Raw genomic sequence first — 14,894 nt, forward strand, 5'->3', positions numbered from 1 at the left:
TAAGTTCTAGGGGACTGATGACCTCAGCAGTTAAGTCCCATAGTGCTCAGAGCCATTGAACACTCAGTAACGTTGTTCCGGTTCAGTCTGTGGTAAACACATGGTGCAGTGGCTGGTGTGAAAAGCTGTTGGTTCTTGATGGTATGGTTTCTGACTGGTAGTTGTTTCCCAACACTGAACTGATGAGTAATTGCTTGAATGTGGCCTGACCATCTCCTGATACAATTTGCAAAATAGGACATAACCACCAATCATGAACATATTGTTGTCTGTGGTGTTTACAGAACGTATTGTTCAGTTGCACACATGCATGTTACACCGGCACCATTCCTAACAGACGAAAGAATCCTGAACAGGCAGGCCAACCTGCTGCCTGTCCATTTCCAATGTGCAGGCGGGAGTAATGCTGAGGCAGCATGGTGCAAGACACCAGTCCGAGGCAGTGGCATGCAAGGGTTAACTCGTGCTGCGCTGACTCGGTTTGAGGTATGTGCTCAGAAACGGCACCTTGTCATAACAGACCTGGGGTGGGGCGGGGGGGGGGGGGCGGGGGGGGGGGGGGGGGGGGTGTATAAATACTAGCCACTCAAACATAGCAGTATCTGTCGTCGTCTGCTGTCTTGCTGTCTATGTTGTGAACTCCCACACTAGGCATCCACCCGATGTTGGGCACCTGCCTTTGTCTACAACTAGCTGCCACCTCTGTCATCTGTTTGTCTTTGGACCACTCCTAGGCATGATGCTGCTGATGCATGATGGCTGGGGTCTCCTCCCAACTGTCATCAAATGACTCCTGGATGTCTCTGAGGAATCCCCGACTGGTAGCCTTCACCTGTCAGCAACCCACACCTTACCCACCGCAGAGGGCTGGTGACTGTCCATTGTTTGACTACGACCCACTTGCAAAGGTCGCTGACACAGCGGCTATACTGAGACCACCTTGCTGGTTTCTGGCATCTGTGCAGTGCCGACACACTACCTTCTTTATGGTGGCATGGATTCTGCTGCCCGAGGTTGAGGCAAATTGTTGAAACCCCACCAACCACTACCGCACGAGTTCTTGCTATATAAAGAATGATGTTTATATATGGCTGCATTTCTGATTGCACGGCCGCTGGGGAACTACTGTTACATACCCGTCGTCCTGCTCGCAATCCCGAGCTGTCGTCCTGTTATTTTAAGTGTCAGTGACTGCTCAACCATCCTGACACTTACGGGGCCGCCTACCTGTAACAACTGGTGCCAGAAGTATGCCAGCCTGTAACAGCTGGTGCCAGAAGAGCCAGCGATGTCGACCAATGTCATGGGTCATTATTGCAGTGTCGTGAGTGACGACAAAATGTTATGGCTGTTTGCTGTTAGAGAGGGTGGAGGTCTCTGGCCAGTTAGACTGGCAATTAGGTTCAAAGTGTGGTTTGTGAAAAGTGACTCTGGAATAGATTTGTACGACCTCAGAGAAAACGCCAGAGAGACGTATGTGCGTATACAACCAGTCACTTGTATGCAGTGTAATTCGCTGGGACATAATGCCCCCCGTGCTCAGTCGCCACCTGTAATTTGTTTTAAATACACACATCAAAAAAAGTTTTGCATCACGCCGGTTCCCAGAACTCCTGAAGATAGACGTTGACTGTGGATATTGTATCACAGACACAGTCCCTTTGACTGCTCAGAGATGTCACTAACCCCCCAAAGATGTAAACAACCATGCATGAGCAGAGCCTATTAGACGGAGGGGGTCCGACAGACGATCATTTCCAGTCATTCCACCAGGAAGGAGGTACACGGTCTTTTGTATCCCGCCTGGAAGGCGGCGCGTGGGTCTGCTCCTGAGATCTGCAAAATAGGCCAAATGTAAGAAGCAAGTAAGAGCAGGTGTGGTAAAGCTCTTCAGTACTGCGTCCCCATTGTTACTTTGTGCCAGGAGAAGCACTCAATTAGGGAAGTGTCCAGGAGTTTCGGAGTGAACCAAAGCGATGTTGTTCGGACATTGATAATATACAGAGAAACAGGAACTGTCGATGACATGCCTCGCTCAGGCTGCTCAAGGTCTACTACTGTAGTGGATGACCGCTACCTACGAATTATGGCTCGGAGGAACCATGACAGCAACGCCACCATATTGAATGATGCTTTTCGTGCAGCCACAGAACATCGTTTTACGACTCAAACTTTGCACAATAGGCTGCATGATGTGCAACTTCACTCCCCACGTCAATGGCGAGATCCATCTTTGCGAGCACGATACCATGCAGCACGGTACAGATAGGCCCAACAACATGCCGCATGGACCGCTCAGGATTGGCATCATGTTCTCTTCACCGATGAGTGTTGCATATGCCTTCAACCAGACAATCGTCGGAGACGTGTTTGGAGGCAACCGAACCCCGTCAGGCTGAATGCCTTACACACACTGTCCAGCGAGTGCAGCAAGGTGGAGGTTCGCATATGTTTTGGGGTGGCATTATGTGGGGCACACATATGCCACTGGTGGTCATGGAAGGCGCCGTAATGGCTGTACGATACGTGAATGCCATCCTCCGACCGATAGTGCAACATATTGGCAGCATATTTGCGAGGCATTTGTCTTCATGGACGACAATTCGCGCCCCATCGTTCACATGTTGTGAATGACTTCTTCAGGATAACATATCGCTCGACTAGAGTGGCCAGTATGTTCTCCGGACATGAACTCTATCGTACATGCCTGGGATAGAATGAAAAAGGCTATTTATGGACGACGTTACCCACCAACCATGGATTTACGCCGAATCGCCGTTGAGGAGTGGGACAATTCGGACCAACAGTGCCTTTAACAAGGCGCTGTGGACAGTATGCCACGACGAATACAGGCGCGCATCAATGCAAGAGGACGTGCTACTGGCTTTAAGGGTACCGGTGTGCACAGCAATGTGGACCACCACCTCTGAAGGTCTCGCTGTGTGGTGGTACAACACGCAATGTGTGGTTTTCATGAGCAATAAAAAGGGCGGAAATGATGTTTATGTTGATCTCTATTCCAATTTTCTGTACAGGTTCCGGAACTCTCGCAACCGAGCTGATACAAAACTTTTTTTGATGTGTGTGTGTAAGGAGGCCTGGGCATAGCTAAGATTAACTGTTTCCCTGTGTTTGACCTATTATACGAGGTGCGGCTAGAAAAAAACCGGACTGATGCTGGAAAAACATTTATTTACAATTATTTACAATTTCATGTTATCTCCTTCAATGTACTCTCCTCCTCGGTCTCTACACCGCTCCATACGAATTTTCCACTCTTCATAGCAATGCTGCAGATCATTTTCGGTAAGTCCATACATTACTTCCGTCGCTTTTTCTTTTACTGCTACAACAGTCTCAAATCTAGTTCCTTTCAAAGCTGACTTGACTTTAGGGAAAAGAAAAAAGTCACAGGGGGCCAAATCAGGTGAGTAGGGTGGATGATCTAAGATGGGAATGTTGTGTTTTGCCAAAAACGTCTTCACTGACAACGCACTGTGAGCTGGGGCATTGTCTTGGTGAAGGATCCATGACTTTTTTCTCCACAAATCGTTCCGTTTTCTCCGTACTCGCTCACGTAGGGTAGCCAGGACGCTAATGTAGTAATGCTGATTCACTGTTTGTCCCTCTGGTACCCAATCAATGTGCACAATCCCTTTGATGTCAAAAAAAACAATCATCATTGCCTTGAATTTAGATTTTGACATTCGTGCTTTTTTTTTTTTTTTTTTTTTTGTCGTGGAGAACCAGGAGTTTTCCAATGCATCGATTGGCGTTTAGTTTCGGGATCGTAAGTAAAAAACCACGATTCATCGCAAGTAATAACATTTTGTAAGAAGGTGGGATCACTTTCAATGTTTTCCAGGATGTCAGAACAAATCATTCTTCGGCGTTCCTTCTGTTCAATTGTGAGACACTTTGGAACCATTTTTGAACACACTTTGTTCATGTTGAAACTTTCATGAAGAATCTGCCTAACACTTTCCTTGTCAACTCCTGTTAACTCAGACACTGCTCTGATTGTTAAACGGCGATCTTGTCGAACAAGTTTACCGATTTTTTCAATGTTTGCATCAGTTTTTGCTGACAATGGTCTGCCAGTGCGAGTGTCATCACTGGTGTCTTCGCGGCCATCTTTAAATCGTTTAAACCACTCGAACACTTGTGTTCGCGATAAACAATCATCGCCATACACTTGTTGTAACATTACAAACGTTTCACTTGCAGATTTTCCTAGTTTGAAACAAAATTTGATGTTAACACGCTGTTCTTTCTGTACACTCAACATTTTCCGACGCACAGACAAAACGTCAACTACTTAAAACAGACGCCACGGGCAGACTGAGTGCAGGAGGCAGATGAAACTCGAGCAGTCGAGAGAGTCACGTGACAGGCCACGCGACTTTCAGCCTTATTGCATTCGTTTTATTGTTTCACCAGTACTAGTCCGGTTTTTTTCTAGCCACACCTCGTATTTTGTCCTACTGTTAGATGTAAACGTTACGCTGAGTGAATCAGGGGAACATATTGTTACCACTCCTGAAGCGCTTCACTCTTCATTAGATCAAGTGGCTCAGATGAGGACAGATTATAATTATAGACCTGCACAGGAGTTAAACGCTTCAAAAGAACGCAGATCTTCGTCCACTTTATCGATACAATTCTCAGATACTAATGGCACTGTATTGATTTCTCCTTTCTCGGCTAAGTCAGGGGAAGATGTGTTTGTGGACGGTTGCAAAGCTGGGTTGTTATTTATGGCCAAATTACGCTCAATAGGTGATACTAAAACGTAAGTGATCTATCACGAGGACCTGAGAAAGCTCTGACATTGGAAGTTCTGAGGAAATGCTGAGTACAGCGATATAGAAAACAAAATAGTTTTATGTATTGTGGGGAACAAGTAAACGGGTTGTCGCAAATACAGGGCAAATCCATCGAATGTCTCGTAGATAGAAAAAGGGAAATCAGTGTTAATAATTACGAGTTAATAGAGAGTGATGACACGAAATTTCCCTGTGCAGGGAGCAGAACAAAGGGCGCTTGACACAGTTTTATGGGGACTGCCGCGTGATGTGTCAAGCAAGGAACGCACACTATTCCCTAAGGACTTAGCTAGAACCATAGGTACAACAACATTTTAGAAGAAATTCACTCATTAACTCGAGTTCCTGATAGAAGTAATATTTTTCTCTTGGACGTCAAGTGTTACTGCTGTGGACATTCGGGGCATATTTGGCGAGATTGCTGTCAGCCACAGTGTGGAAGATGTAGGAAAGTTGAACACCAGAAATGTGACTGTACGCAGAATAAGGATCATAATAGGAAGGGACGAAATGGTAAGAATTAGCCGTTAAATGATTAAGGAAGCCCGAGTGTCGCCGAGCGGCATTACTAGTAGATTTTAGCACTACTGGCATGTGGGTGGAAAGAACACAAGTTTTTATTGGACACAGATGTGCAAATGTTTATGGCATGTTTGGACCTCAAGGGAAAGAAGCGGTTAAACTCTACACAGCGTAGAACTAGGTGATAATCGCATGTGTTAGCTATGTTCAGGAATGTCAAATTTTCAGATGACAGCGAGATAGATCAGGGAATATATGCAAGTTTTCCTCATATAGGTGATGGTTACTGCTCAGTCTTAAGGTTAGATTGTTTTTGTAAGATTCAAGCTAAAGCTGCTCCTAGCTCCTACAGCAGTAACACCATCTCCCTCACCAGCAGTAGCAGCACAAACTACTTCACCAGCAATAGCAGAAGAAACACCATCAGCAACAGCAGAAGCAACTCCTCCAGCAGTAGAACCAGTTCCTATAGCAGCAGCACCATCTCCCACACCAGCAGTAGCAGAACCAACTCCTTTACCAGTAATAGCAGAAACAACTCCTCCACCAGCAGCAACTAAACCAACTTCACCAACAGCAGAAACATCACCAGCTCCTCCTCCATCACCTTCAAGAGTAGCAGAAAAGAATAGACCAGTCACAGTAAGTAAAGTATCACCTTTGTCTCATGATGAAGTGATACCAAATGATTTGGGAAAACATGTTCCTATAAAACTTGTGGACAGTAAAGTGAAACAAACTTCCAACCGTGTTTCAAACAGACCCAAAAAATTACCAAAGAGAAATGAAGATTTTTTATGGTTTATCCCAAGGAAGTCCAACCGCCACCTAACGTAGATTCCAGGGCTGAAAAAACAATTAAATGTTCCCCATTGTCCCATAATACTGTACTCCTCCCCTCCTGTGACATTAACAAAAACCACTCACCAACTTTGTCTTTCAAGATAGGTTATCTCAATATTGAAAGTATAAGTGGGAAACACATAATTTTAAATGAATTTGCAAATGAGAACTTATTTGATGCATTATGCTTAAGTGAGCACTGGTGTAAAGGAAATGAAATATCTTTTCATGTACTAGATGATTTTCACTTAGCAAACAGTTTTAGCAGAGAGCAACATATTCATGGGGGTGTATCAATTTACATTAAGAAGGGATTAATAAATTGTAGTAATGAACTAGATCTAGGATTTTTGTGCAGTGAGATACATTTTGAAGCCACAGGCATATATCTGGATCATTTAAAAATTGCTATTGTATCTCTTTATAGATCACCAGATGGAAGTCCATTAATATTTTTAGAAAAACTTGAGACTTTACTAAACTTCTTTCTTAGTCCTCAGTGGAAGAAATATAGTATCGTGATTGGTGGTGACATCAATGCCGCATTTGATGTAAACAAAGATGTGCACACTGTAAATGAATTTAAAAACCTGTTACGACAATTCAACTTCATTTTTACGAACTGCAAACCCACAAGACAGTCCGCTTGTCTCGACAACATACTTACAAATGTCAATAGAGAGTTACTGTCTTCAGATGTAGCTGTCTTCGATTTCTCGGACCATGACTCAGTTTGGGTAAAAATAGGTACAGATAGGCCTAACATGGAGTATAAGGAGTTTAAAGAGCCTAAAGTAGTCATCACAAGACCAATAACGCAAGAAAAATTGTCTAATTTTATGGTCTCACTCAGTAATTATGACTGGTCACATCTGTTTAACAATAATGCTCAGGACTCTGCCAATACATTGTTTGATAGATTTTTTCATTATTTCTTAAATATATTCGAGACTAACTGCCCTCAATACAAATGTAAAGTTAACCCTAAAAGTAACAGTAATAGACATAGGGATAAGAGTCCATGGTATACCGCTCAACTAGCCAATATGAAAAGAAGGTTGTTGTTGTATAGAGATTCTTACAGACTTAAGAAAACTGATATGGCTAAACAAAGGTACTCAAGAGCACAAAAAGAATATAAGTATGCTTTAAATGAGGCCAAAAAACAAAATAACCTAGTCAGCATTGAGTCATCAAAAAATAAATGCAGAAAAGCATGGACTATAATAAATTCAGTGGCCAAAAGCAAGCAGAAAGTTGAGGTAGTAATTTCAGCAGACGAATTTAATAACTACTGTATAAAATCTGTTAACCAAATTAGGGAAAGCATTGTGAGGCCACAAGAGACTGTTGTTGATCTCATTAAATACCATAATGTAGACTACACCCTGAACGATAAATTCCTTTTAACAGAGGTCACACCAGATGTTGTTTTAACTCTTGTAAATAACCTTAGACCCTCTGATAGTGAAGATATATATGGTATTTCTTGTAATATGTTAAAAAAGATAATTGGCTACATAGTATATCCTCTTACTAAATGTATAAATAGATGTCTAATTGAAGGAGTATTCCCAGAAGTATTAAAATTATCCAGGGTAGTGCCCATTTACAAGAAAGGAGACAAAAATTGCCCATCTAGCTATCACCCAATATCCCTGACACCTATTTTATCTAAAGTTTTGGAATCCATCATCTACTCCCAGTTGTGTGATTATCTGACATGTAATAACATTATTACTCCGGTACAATTTGGCTTTAGGAAGGGCAAATCCACAGTCCATGCCATTGACTCCCTGATTAAAAAAGTGCTTAATGCTTATGAAAGAAAAAATTTTGCTCAGGCTACATTTTGTGATCTGAGCAAAGCCTTCGATTCTGTGGAGCATATTTCACTCCTCAACAAACTAGTTTATTACGGAATCACAAACAGTGAAGTCGACAACATTTTTGAATCTTTCCTCAGCAACCGTAGACAAATTGTTTGTATTGGTAAACAGAGATCACAGCTAGCTGAAGTTAAGTGCGGTGTGCCACAAGGCTCAGTATTAGGACCTCTGCTATTTATCCTAATGACAAATGATCTACCATCCTACATAAATACTCACTCCATTCTCTATGCAGATGATACCACTTTTTTCAATATCAGCTCAGACATTGATATGCTCCAAACTGTGGCAAATGACACAATATCACAGGCATCAGTCTGGTTCCGAGCTAATGGGTTCCGGCTTAATGAAAGTAAAACTCAAAAGATTGTATTTAGTTTGAGAGATCCGCCAGCAGAAGACTTCAAGAATAGTGTTAAGTTCTTAGGTATTGTTATAGATACTAAACTGACTTGGGAGCCACATATTAAATACATTAGTGCAAGGCTGTCTAGAGTGGTGTATTTGTTAAAGAATTTAATAAACCACGTACCTGCGGCCTATGTAAGATCAGCCTACTTTGCTTTTTTTCAAAGTATTATATCTTATGGGCTTTTAATATGGGGCAATAGCTCACACCTTCAGGACATTCTGGTACTTCAGAAGAAAGTAATTCGAATTATCACAAACAGTGATAAACTGGCCCATTGCAAACCACTGTTTATCAACTTAAAAATATTAACTGTGATAAACATGTATATTTACACTGCCCTACTGCATATAAAGAGCAACTTATCAGAATACCAGCGTAGAAGAGATGTACACTTTCATGGAACCAGGAATAGTAGCAATCTTGACATACCTTACTACAGATTATCCAAGTCATTGAACAGCTACGAAGTGGTGGGTATGAAGATGTTTAATAATTTGCCACTAGAATGGGTAGAAGCTCCATTTGATGTATTTAAAGACAAATTGTTCAGTTGGTTAGCTGCAAACCCATACTACTCACTTCAGGAATTTTACGACTGTAAAATATCATAGTGGTACCGATTTGGAGAGTGTAGCATAATTTCTTTAACTGAATCAGTTATGATGCAATGTTTTCATATTATTTCATTTTAAATATTGTATTTTATGTAAAACTTATGTCACATATTGATCTTTAACCCATGTATATATGCTGTATAACATGTATATGTGTAACTTGACTTTGTCAATTGCTGTAATAGCTAAACGACAATAAAATTTCATTCATTCATTCATTCATTCATTCATTCATTCTAGAACACAGTGAAACATTGTTAAGTCTGAAGAAAACTGTTGTCAGTGCCTCACTGCCGCAAGCTTCGTCTCACATGGAAGGCGAACTGATTAAACTGCGTGCAAGAGGACTAGGGTTCAATACACTCGATAACGTATCTTAAGATTGAGGAAATCTGCTTTGTCTGAGCGTAGGAACAGAACTGCTGGTAAACGTGTTATGTGTGGTTGAGCCACTGAGGGAAAAGGATGAATTAGATAAAGCATGGTGTTTTGTGAACAGGAGTATTGTACACATGTGGGAAATACAGGGTGAGCACGTAGTACCTGTCACTATAGATAATTTTGGAACGGAAGGCATGAAATTACCTAACGGACTGTTGGTCGCCAGTTTGGATATTTTAGATGAAACTGGTCTGACCAGGTGAATTCGAACCCTAACGATAAGGAAGCCAATAGTGTGTCTGTATTAAGTAAGAAAATGATACATTTGGAAGGAACAGAGAAATCAGCAATCGAGAAATTGTTGTTTCGGGGCCTGTTTAATCCCTGTGGACCTTTGCGAGTGATCCCAGTAACACAATACAGTATCTCAGCTGGGAGTGAATCGACTGCGTACTGTAAACACGTATATAGTGCATCACCTACAGCCGGTACAGGAGGAGTTCATTAACCGACAGTTACGTGATGATATTATTGAAGAAATTACCAGCCCCATGGTGCACAGTTGATAAACAAACCAAAGAAGAGCACAGATGTAATTAAGCCACATCAGTTTTGAAGTGATTACAGGTAACTTAATATTCGTATGGTTATGGACATACATCCATATATAACAGAAACCCTCGAGAATTTGGGACAGTGTAGGTACTTTTCTATCAGAGACTTGTAGAATAGCTTTCGTCAGTTGAAAGCAGCACCAGAGTTCCAGTCGAAAACGGCATTTACATTTCCTTTGGGGCATTACCAGTAGCCCCAAGTGTCATTTGATTTAAGGAAAGGGACAAATGTATTTCAGCGTTTGTTGGATGGAGTGTTGAGAATGAGTCTCCAAACCAGTGTATGTTGTAACTGTACGATATAATTATTTTTCCAAAAGATATGGAAGATGTGAAACGATTAAGTGAGGTTTTTAAGAGATTATGCACAGCATACCTGACTCTCAATATAGCACTACACAGGAGGTAATGAATCACGATGGTTGCAGACAGATCAGGGACTAGTAGAGGTTTCCAACATCAAAGATTGGAAAATAATTGCAGTCATTTTCAGAGTTAAAAACTATTAAGTTTAAGGAAATAGCATGACTGCTCATGCATTTATTGAAAAAAGTGTTATAATTTCCATTAGATATCAGATTGTGAAGGTGCATTTGAAAAATTGGTAGAGTTACTGCCAATTAGTCCAATTATTGGACTTACCAAATTATAAAATGAATTCAATGTGTACCATAACAGCAATATACAGACATATTAGTGTGAGTCTGAGCAGAGTATTGCAGCAGAACATATGGTGGATGAGCATGGGGTGTTGTCACTGTAATAATTCAACAAGGTCAGTGCAGTGTTGCAACACAATTTAGCTTGCTGAAACAGTGAACTCAGTGGTACTGTATCGAGCAGTGCAGCAAGGGGCAAGGCAGATTTCCATACTGAAAGTGGCAGCAGCGTTTTAATAGATGTCACTGACAGTAGTGCACAACAAGTGCACAGCTGCTGGCTGTAAGTACTGGTCATTTTTTATAATAAACTTGTTCTCTGTGTCACAGCCCAGCCAGGATGATGAGGCTGTGTCGAATAACGATGCCTTATGGACCAGGTAGCAGAGGTCACCTGTTCGAGGCCACGACATGGCAATAGTTCTGCCCATTATGTCTCTCCTCTGATACAGTGTGATGGCACAGCTGGCAACAACATGACATGTCCAACAACATGCCCCACTCCTACCTAGGGAGCAGCAGGTTGCTTCCCATGCACACCAACCACCATCCACCACTGTCAGAGAGGCACTGTCAGACAGCACCAGGGACCATAGCAGCCACAGCAGTGACATGTTTGCACGGGGTCCACATAACTGGCTCACATAGTGAGGCCACTGGCTTGGTATAGTACTGTGTCAGCAATATCGGGTGTGCAGGCAGTCAGCCCAGTTGAATTCAGTGACCAGCTGGCCACTGACTCAATGTATTGAGCAGTCCAGATGTGTCAATAAAAGAATTTGTTTCATTATTTGTTACATTATTTCTCTGGACTCCCACCTTGTCTCCACCATCCACTCACACCATCCTAGCCCGAGCTCCACCCTGCACGATAGGCAACTATAACCAGAACTGGGCTGTGTGCTAACTCAAGATGTAGAGGGGAGGAACATCTGATTTCCTTTGAGTCATGTCAGTTAAATAAGGCAGAGAGGAACTATTCTACCATGAAGAAGGAAATGTTGAGCCTCATTTATGGCATGAGCTACTTCTATTGTTATCTATATGGCAATAATATTGTCACACAGTATTTGAATGCTTGCTGGGACAGGTCAGCAGATTAACGTAGTGGGCACTGAAACTAAGCAAATTCGATTTTGAAGTGATTCATGAACCTGGTAAAAATCAAGGGACTGCATGTAGCTTAATAGGAAAGTTGATATATTACAGAGAGCCAGAGAGTGAGGGTCTTCCCTTAGGGAGTGGCAAAATGCTGAAGCTGCTGACTAGGACTCAAAACCATTTACAACATAGTTACAGTTCATTCTACACAACAATGAAACTTTGGCTGTGTGTTGTAGCGCAGTCATGTTGCAGAAGGAAGTGCTAAAACAGCCACATGATCACACACTGTCCAGCCATGGTGATCGTAAGACTACAGAATGGCATGCAGCCAAGAATTACTGCAGGTGTATGCATAGGCAGGAAGGGGAAAAATATGTGAAAAACTGTGCACCAGGCACACAACTGACTGAACTGAGCCATCAGTTTATTCCACTGCAAAGTTTGTCAAAAGCTAGTAAGGCTTTTGAAATGATAGTGCTCGATTTCCTGCATTATTCTTCACAAAAACCAGCAGGGAACTGCTGTATTTTCACCATAATTGACCATTTTTTGCAGTATACAGGAATCCAACTATGGGCTGTGTAACGGATAATGGCAATAAACCATGTATTTTTCAGACATGGTTAGCGTGGGGTTCACCAATAATGTTGCGAGGCATTTATTTATTTTCCCCTTCTAATTCCCCCCCCCCCCTCACAAACTAGTAGTGTAATAGTATAAATTATGTTATTCTCTGAAAGTGTTAGTTCAGTTATAAAACTGAAAACTGATTTCAGATCACAGTTCAACCTGCCTGAATTAGATTTTTATTGAACTACTTCAACTAATCTCAGTGTGACTTCATCAATGAGGCCATTGTCCATTCCTTATCCAATTGCCATACAGCTGAGTTAGTATTTTATCCTTAATATCTTTGATGTTGACATATTATGGAGTCAACAAAAAGACATGTATTTTGATATTATTTTGATTGTTATTTTTGTTTTAGATACAAGTTTCTGGCATTTGACTTTGATGAAAATGTTGAAGTCTCAAAGGACAACAGTCGCCTGCTGCTAGTGAGACTCAAAATGGAAGGCTGGAAAATTGGCAGAACCAAAGTTTTCCTAAAATACTACAATGAAGAATACTTAGCCAGGTATGCGTTACTGTTTAACCACATTCTCACTAAAACCTGTAGCATAAGATGCAACTTTATAGTAATGCTAATTCAGAAAACTGAACTCAAAATAATTTATTGAAATAGAGAAATGATAACAAAACACTGTAATTTAATATTTCTGATGAAACAATGCTGTATCGTAGTAACATAAGCAGTATTAATGACTCAGTTAAATGAATACAGACATAGTAATATTGTGGGGGAAAAATAGTACAATATAATATTCTGCAGAAGGTTTGATTCCATCTAACTTTAAAGGTGAAATTAAGTCCATTTTGCAGGAAGTATTATCTTGGAGAACTGAGTTTGGTTCACAGATTTTTGTTCTGCTATCTTTGTATCATGGCTGCAAGAGAATGCAGTTGAGACAGCAGTATTAAAGGAGAGTGCAACCAAGGGAAGTGGAAATCTTGTTGTGTTAATAGCACAGTGCCATTACAGAATTATTGCTGAAAGCATTGCACAAAGGTAACAGGTATGAGAGGAAAAGTGAATATCAGAGCTACATGGCTGAAAAATACACTGCTGGGTAGCACAGTGGGAGACAATGATTTGGCTGAGAGCTTCAAGTCCACACTAGCTTTGTGTTGTAGCTCCAGATTGTTTGAGACTTCACTAGATCTAACCAGTCTGAAAGTTGGCAATAACGAACAGGGGAGACAAACACACTGCAAGATGAGGCAGATTAATTACAGAGGAGGCTACTTACAGAAGAAGCTTCTACACAGAGTGAAAGATGTTCTTTTAAGCAGAGTGAATAATAATATTATAAAGACAGAACAAGTGATGAAACAAATTATCAGACATAGAAAATTTACAGAATGTGCTGGCTTTTGTCCCTATTTATAGTTAGCTTCCTGAACAGTATTTAATGAGAACAAACTAAATAAATGACAGGAGGCAAAATAATTTTGTAAGCACACTTTTATGGATGTAAAAAGTGACCAAAAACATCCAAAATGATAACCAAATGGCTGACTTTCTGTTGATAATGGATAAGCAGATTGAAAAGTTTCCCTAGGCTGGGATCAAATACTTGAAAGTCAATTAATACACTGTACTTAATAAAGTTACTGAGTTTAATAATGCTGTAATAAAGATTCTTGAAGTTATCAGTTAATGGCCAGTACGGTAGGCCTATCTACAGAAAAAGAATCAGTGGGTGAACTCATTGAACATATACTTAATTTATGTGCATTGTAGAGTTGATTTGTTGCTGTTGCTGTTGCCGTAGATAAGAAAAGTAAGTCCAAATCCTGGTATAACATCAACTGACCTAAGTGGGTAAAATGATCACATTAATTGATGCCACACATGATTTTGAATTTCAATGTAATTTATTTCTGTCTTGAAGTCATTCAAGTAATGAAATGAGGCTTGGTACAACTAAATTAAATTGGCACAGTGTGTGCCTCTAAGAACTGATTACATATTTATTAATCAAATCAGCACAGAGGCCACCTTGAAAGATTGAACAAAAGTGGCAGACATCAGTGTGAGGCCTGGGCCTTATATACATTTTGCTACAATGTCAAAAATTATTAAAACAGAAAGTAAATGAAATGCAAGGAATTTTGACACATATCAGAATAGAAAATACTATGGTGTAAATTCTAAAATAAAATGACATTACTCAGCATATGACTGGTGTTATGCAATTCATATTCATAATTTAAATACTCAGATATGTAAATGTAACAATACATACTGCATTTTAGTGGATTACATGAAAAATATCGAATATAATTTCTTCCTTGCATGTTTCCTAGTTTCAACAAAAATGTACTTCATTTTAGTAATAACAGTCTTTTGAAAAACAATCTGCAAGTTCCTAAAAGTAGTTTCTTTACATTATTTGCATTTATTGT

At 40.6% G+C, this 14,894-nt stretch overlaps 1 protein-coding gene across 3 annotated transcripts in view; it reads left to right on the forward strand.

Annotated features, from left to right (window-relative positions):
* Positions 1-14,894, forward strand: part of LOC126237274 (neither inactivation nor afterpotential protein C) — a 383,219-nt gene that overhangs the window by 243,860 nt on the left and 124,465 nt on the right. For all 3 annotated transcript variants that reach the window (XM_049947204.1, XM_049947206.1, XM_049947205.1), the window contains exon 18: positions 12,853-13,002. In XM_049947204.1, coding sequence (XP_049803161.1) covers positions 12,853-13,002 — 150 coding nt within the window. The remainder of the gene's footprint in view (positions 1-12,852; positions 13,003-14,894) is intronic.

Source organism: Schistocerca nitens, chromosome 2, assembly GCF_023898315.1.
Source record: "Schistocerca nitens isolate TAMUIC-IGC-003100 chromosome 2, iqSchNite1.1, whole genome shotgun sequence".
Lineage (NCBI taxonomy): Eukaryota > Metazoa > Arthropoda > Insecta > Orthoptera > Acrididae > Schistocerca > Schistocerca nitens.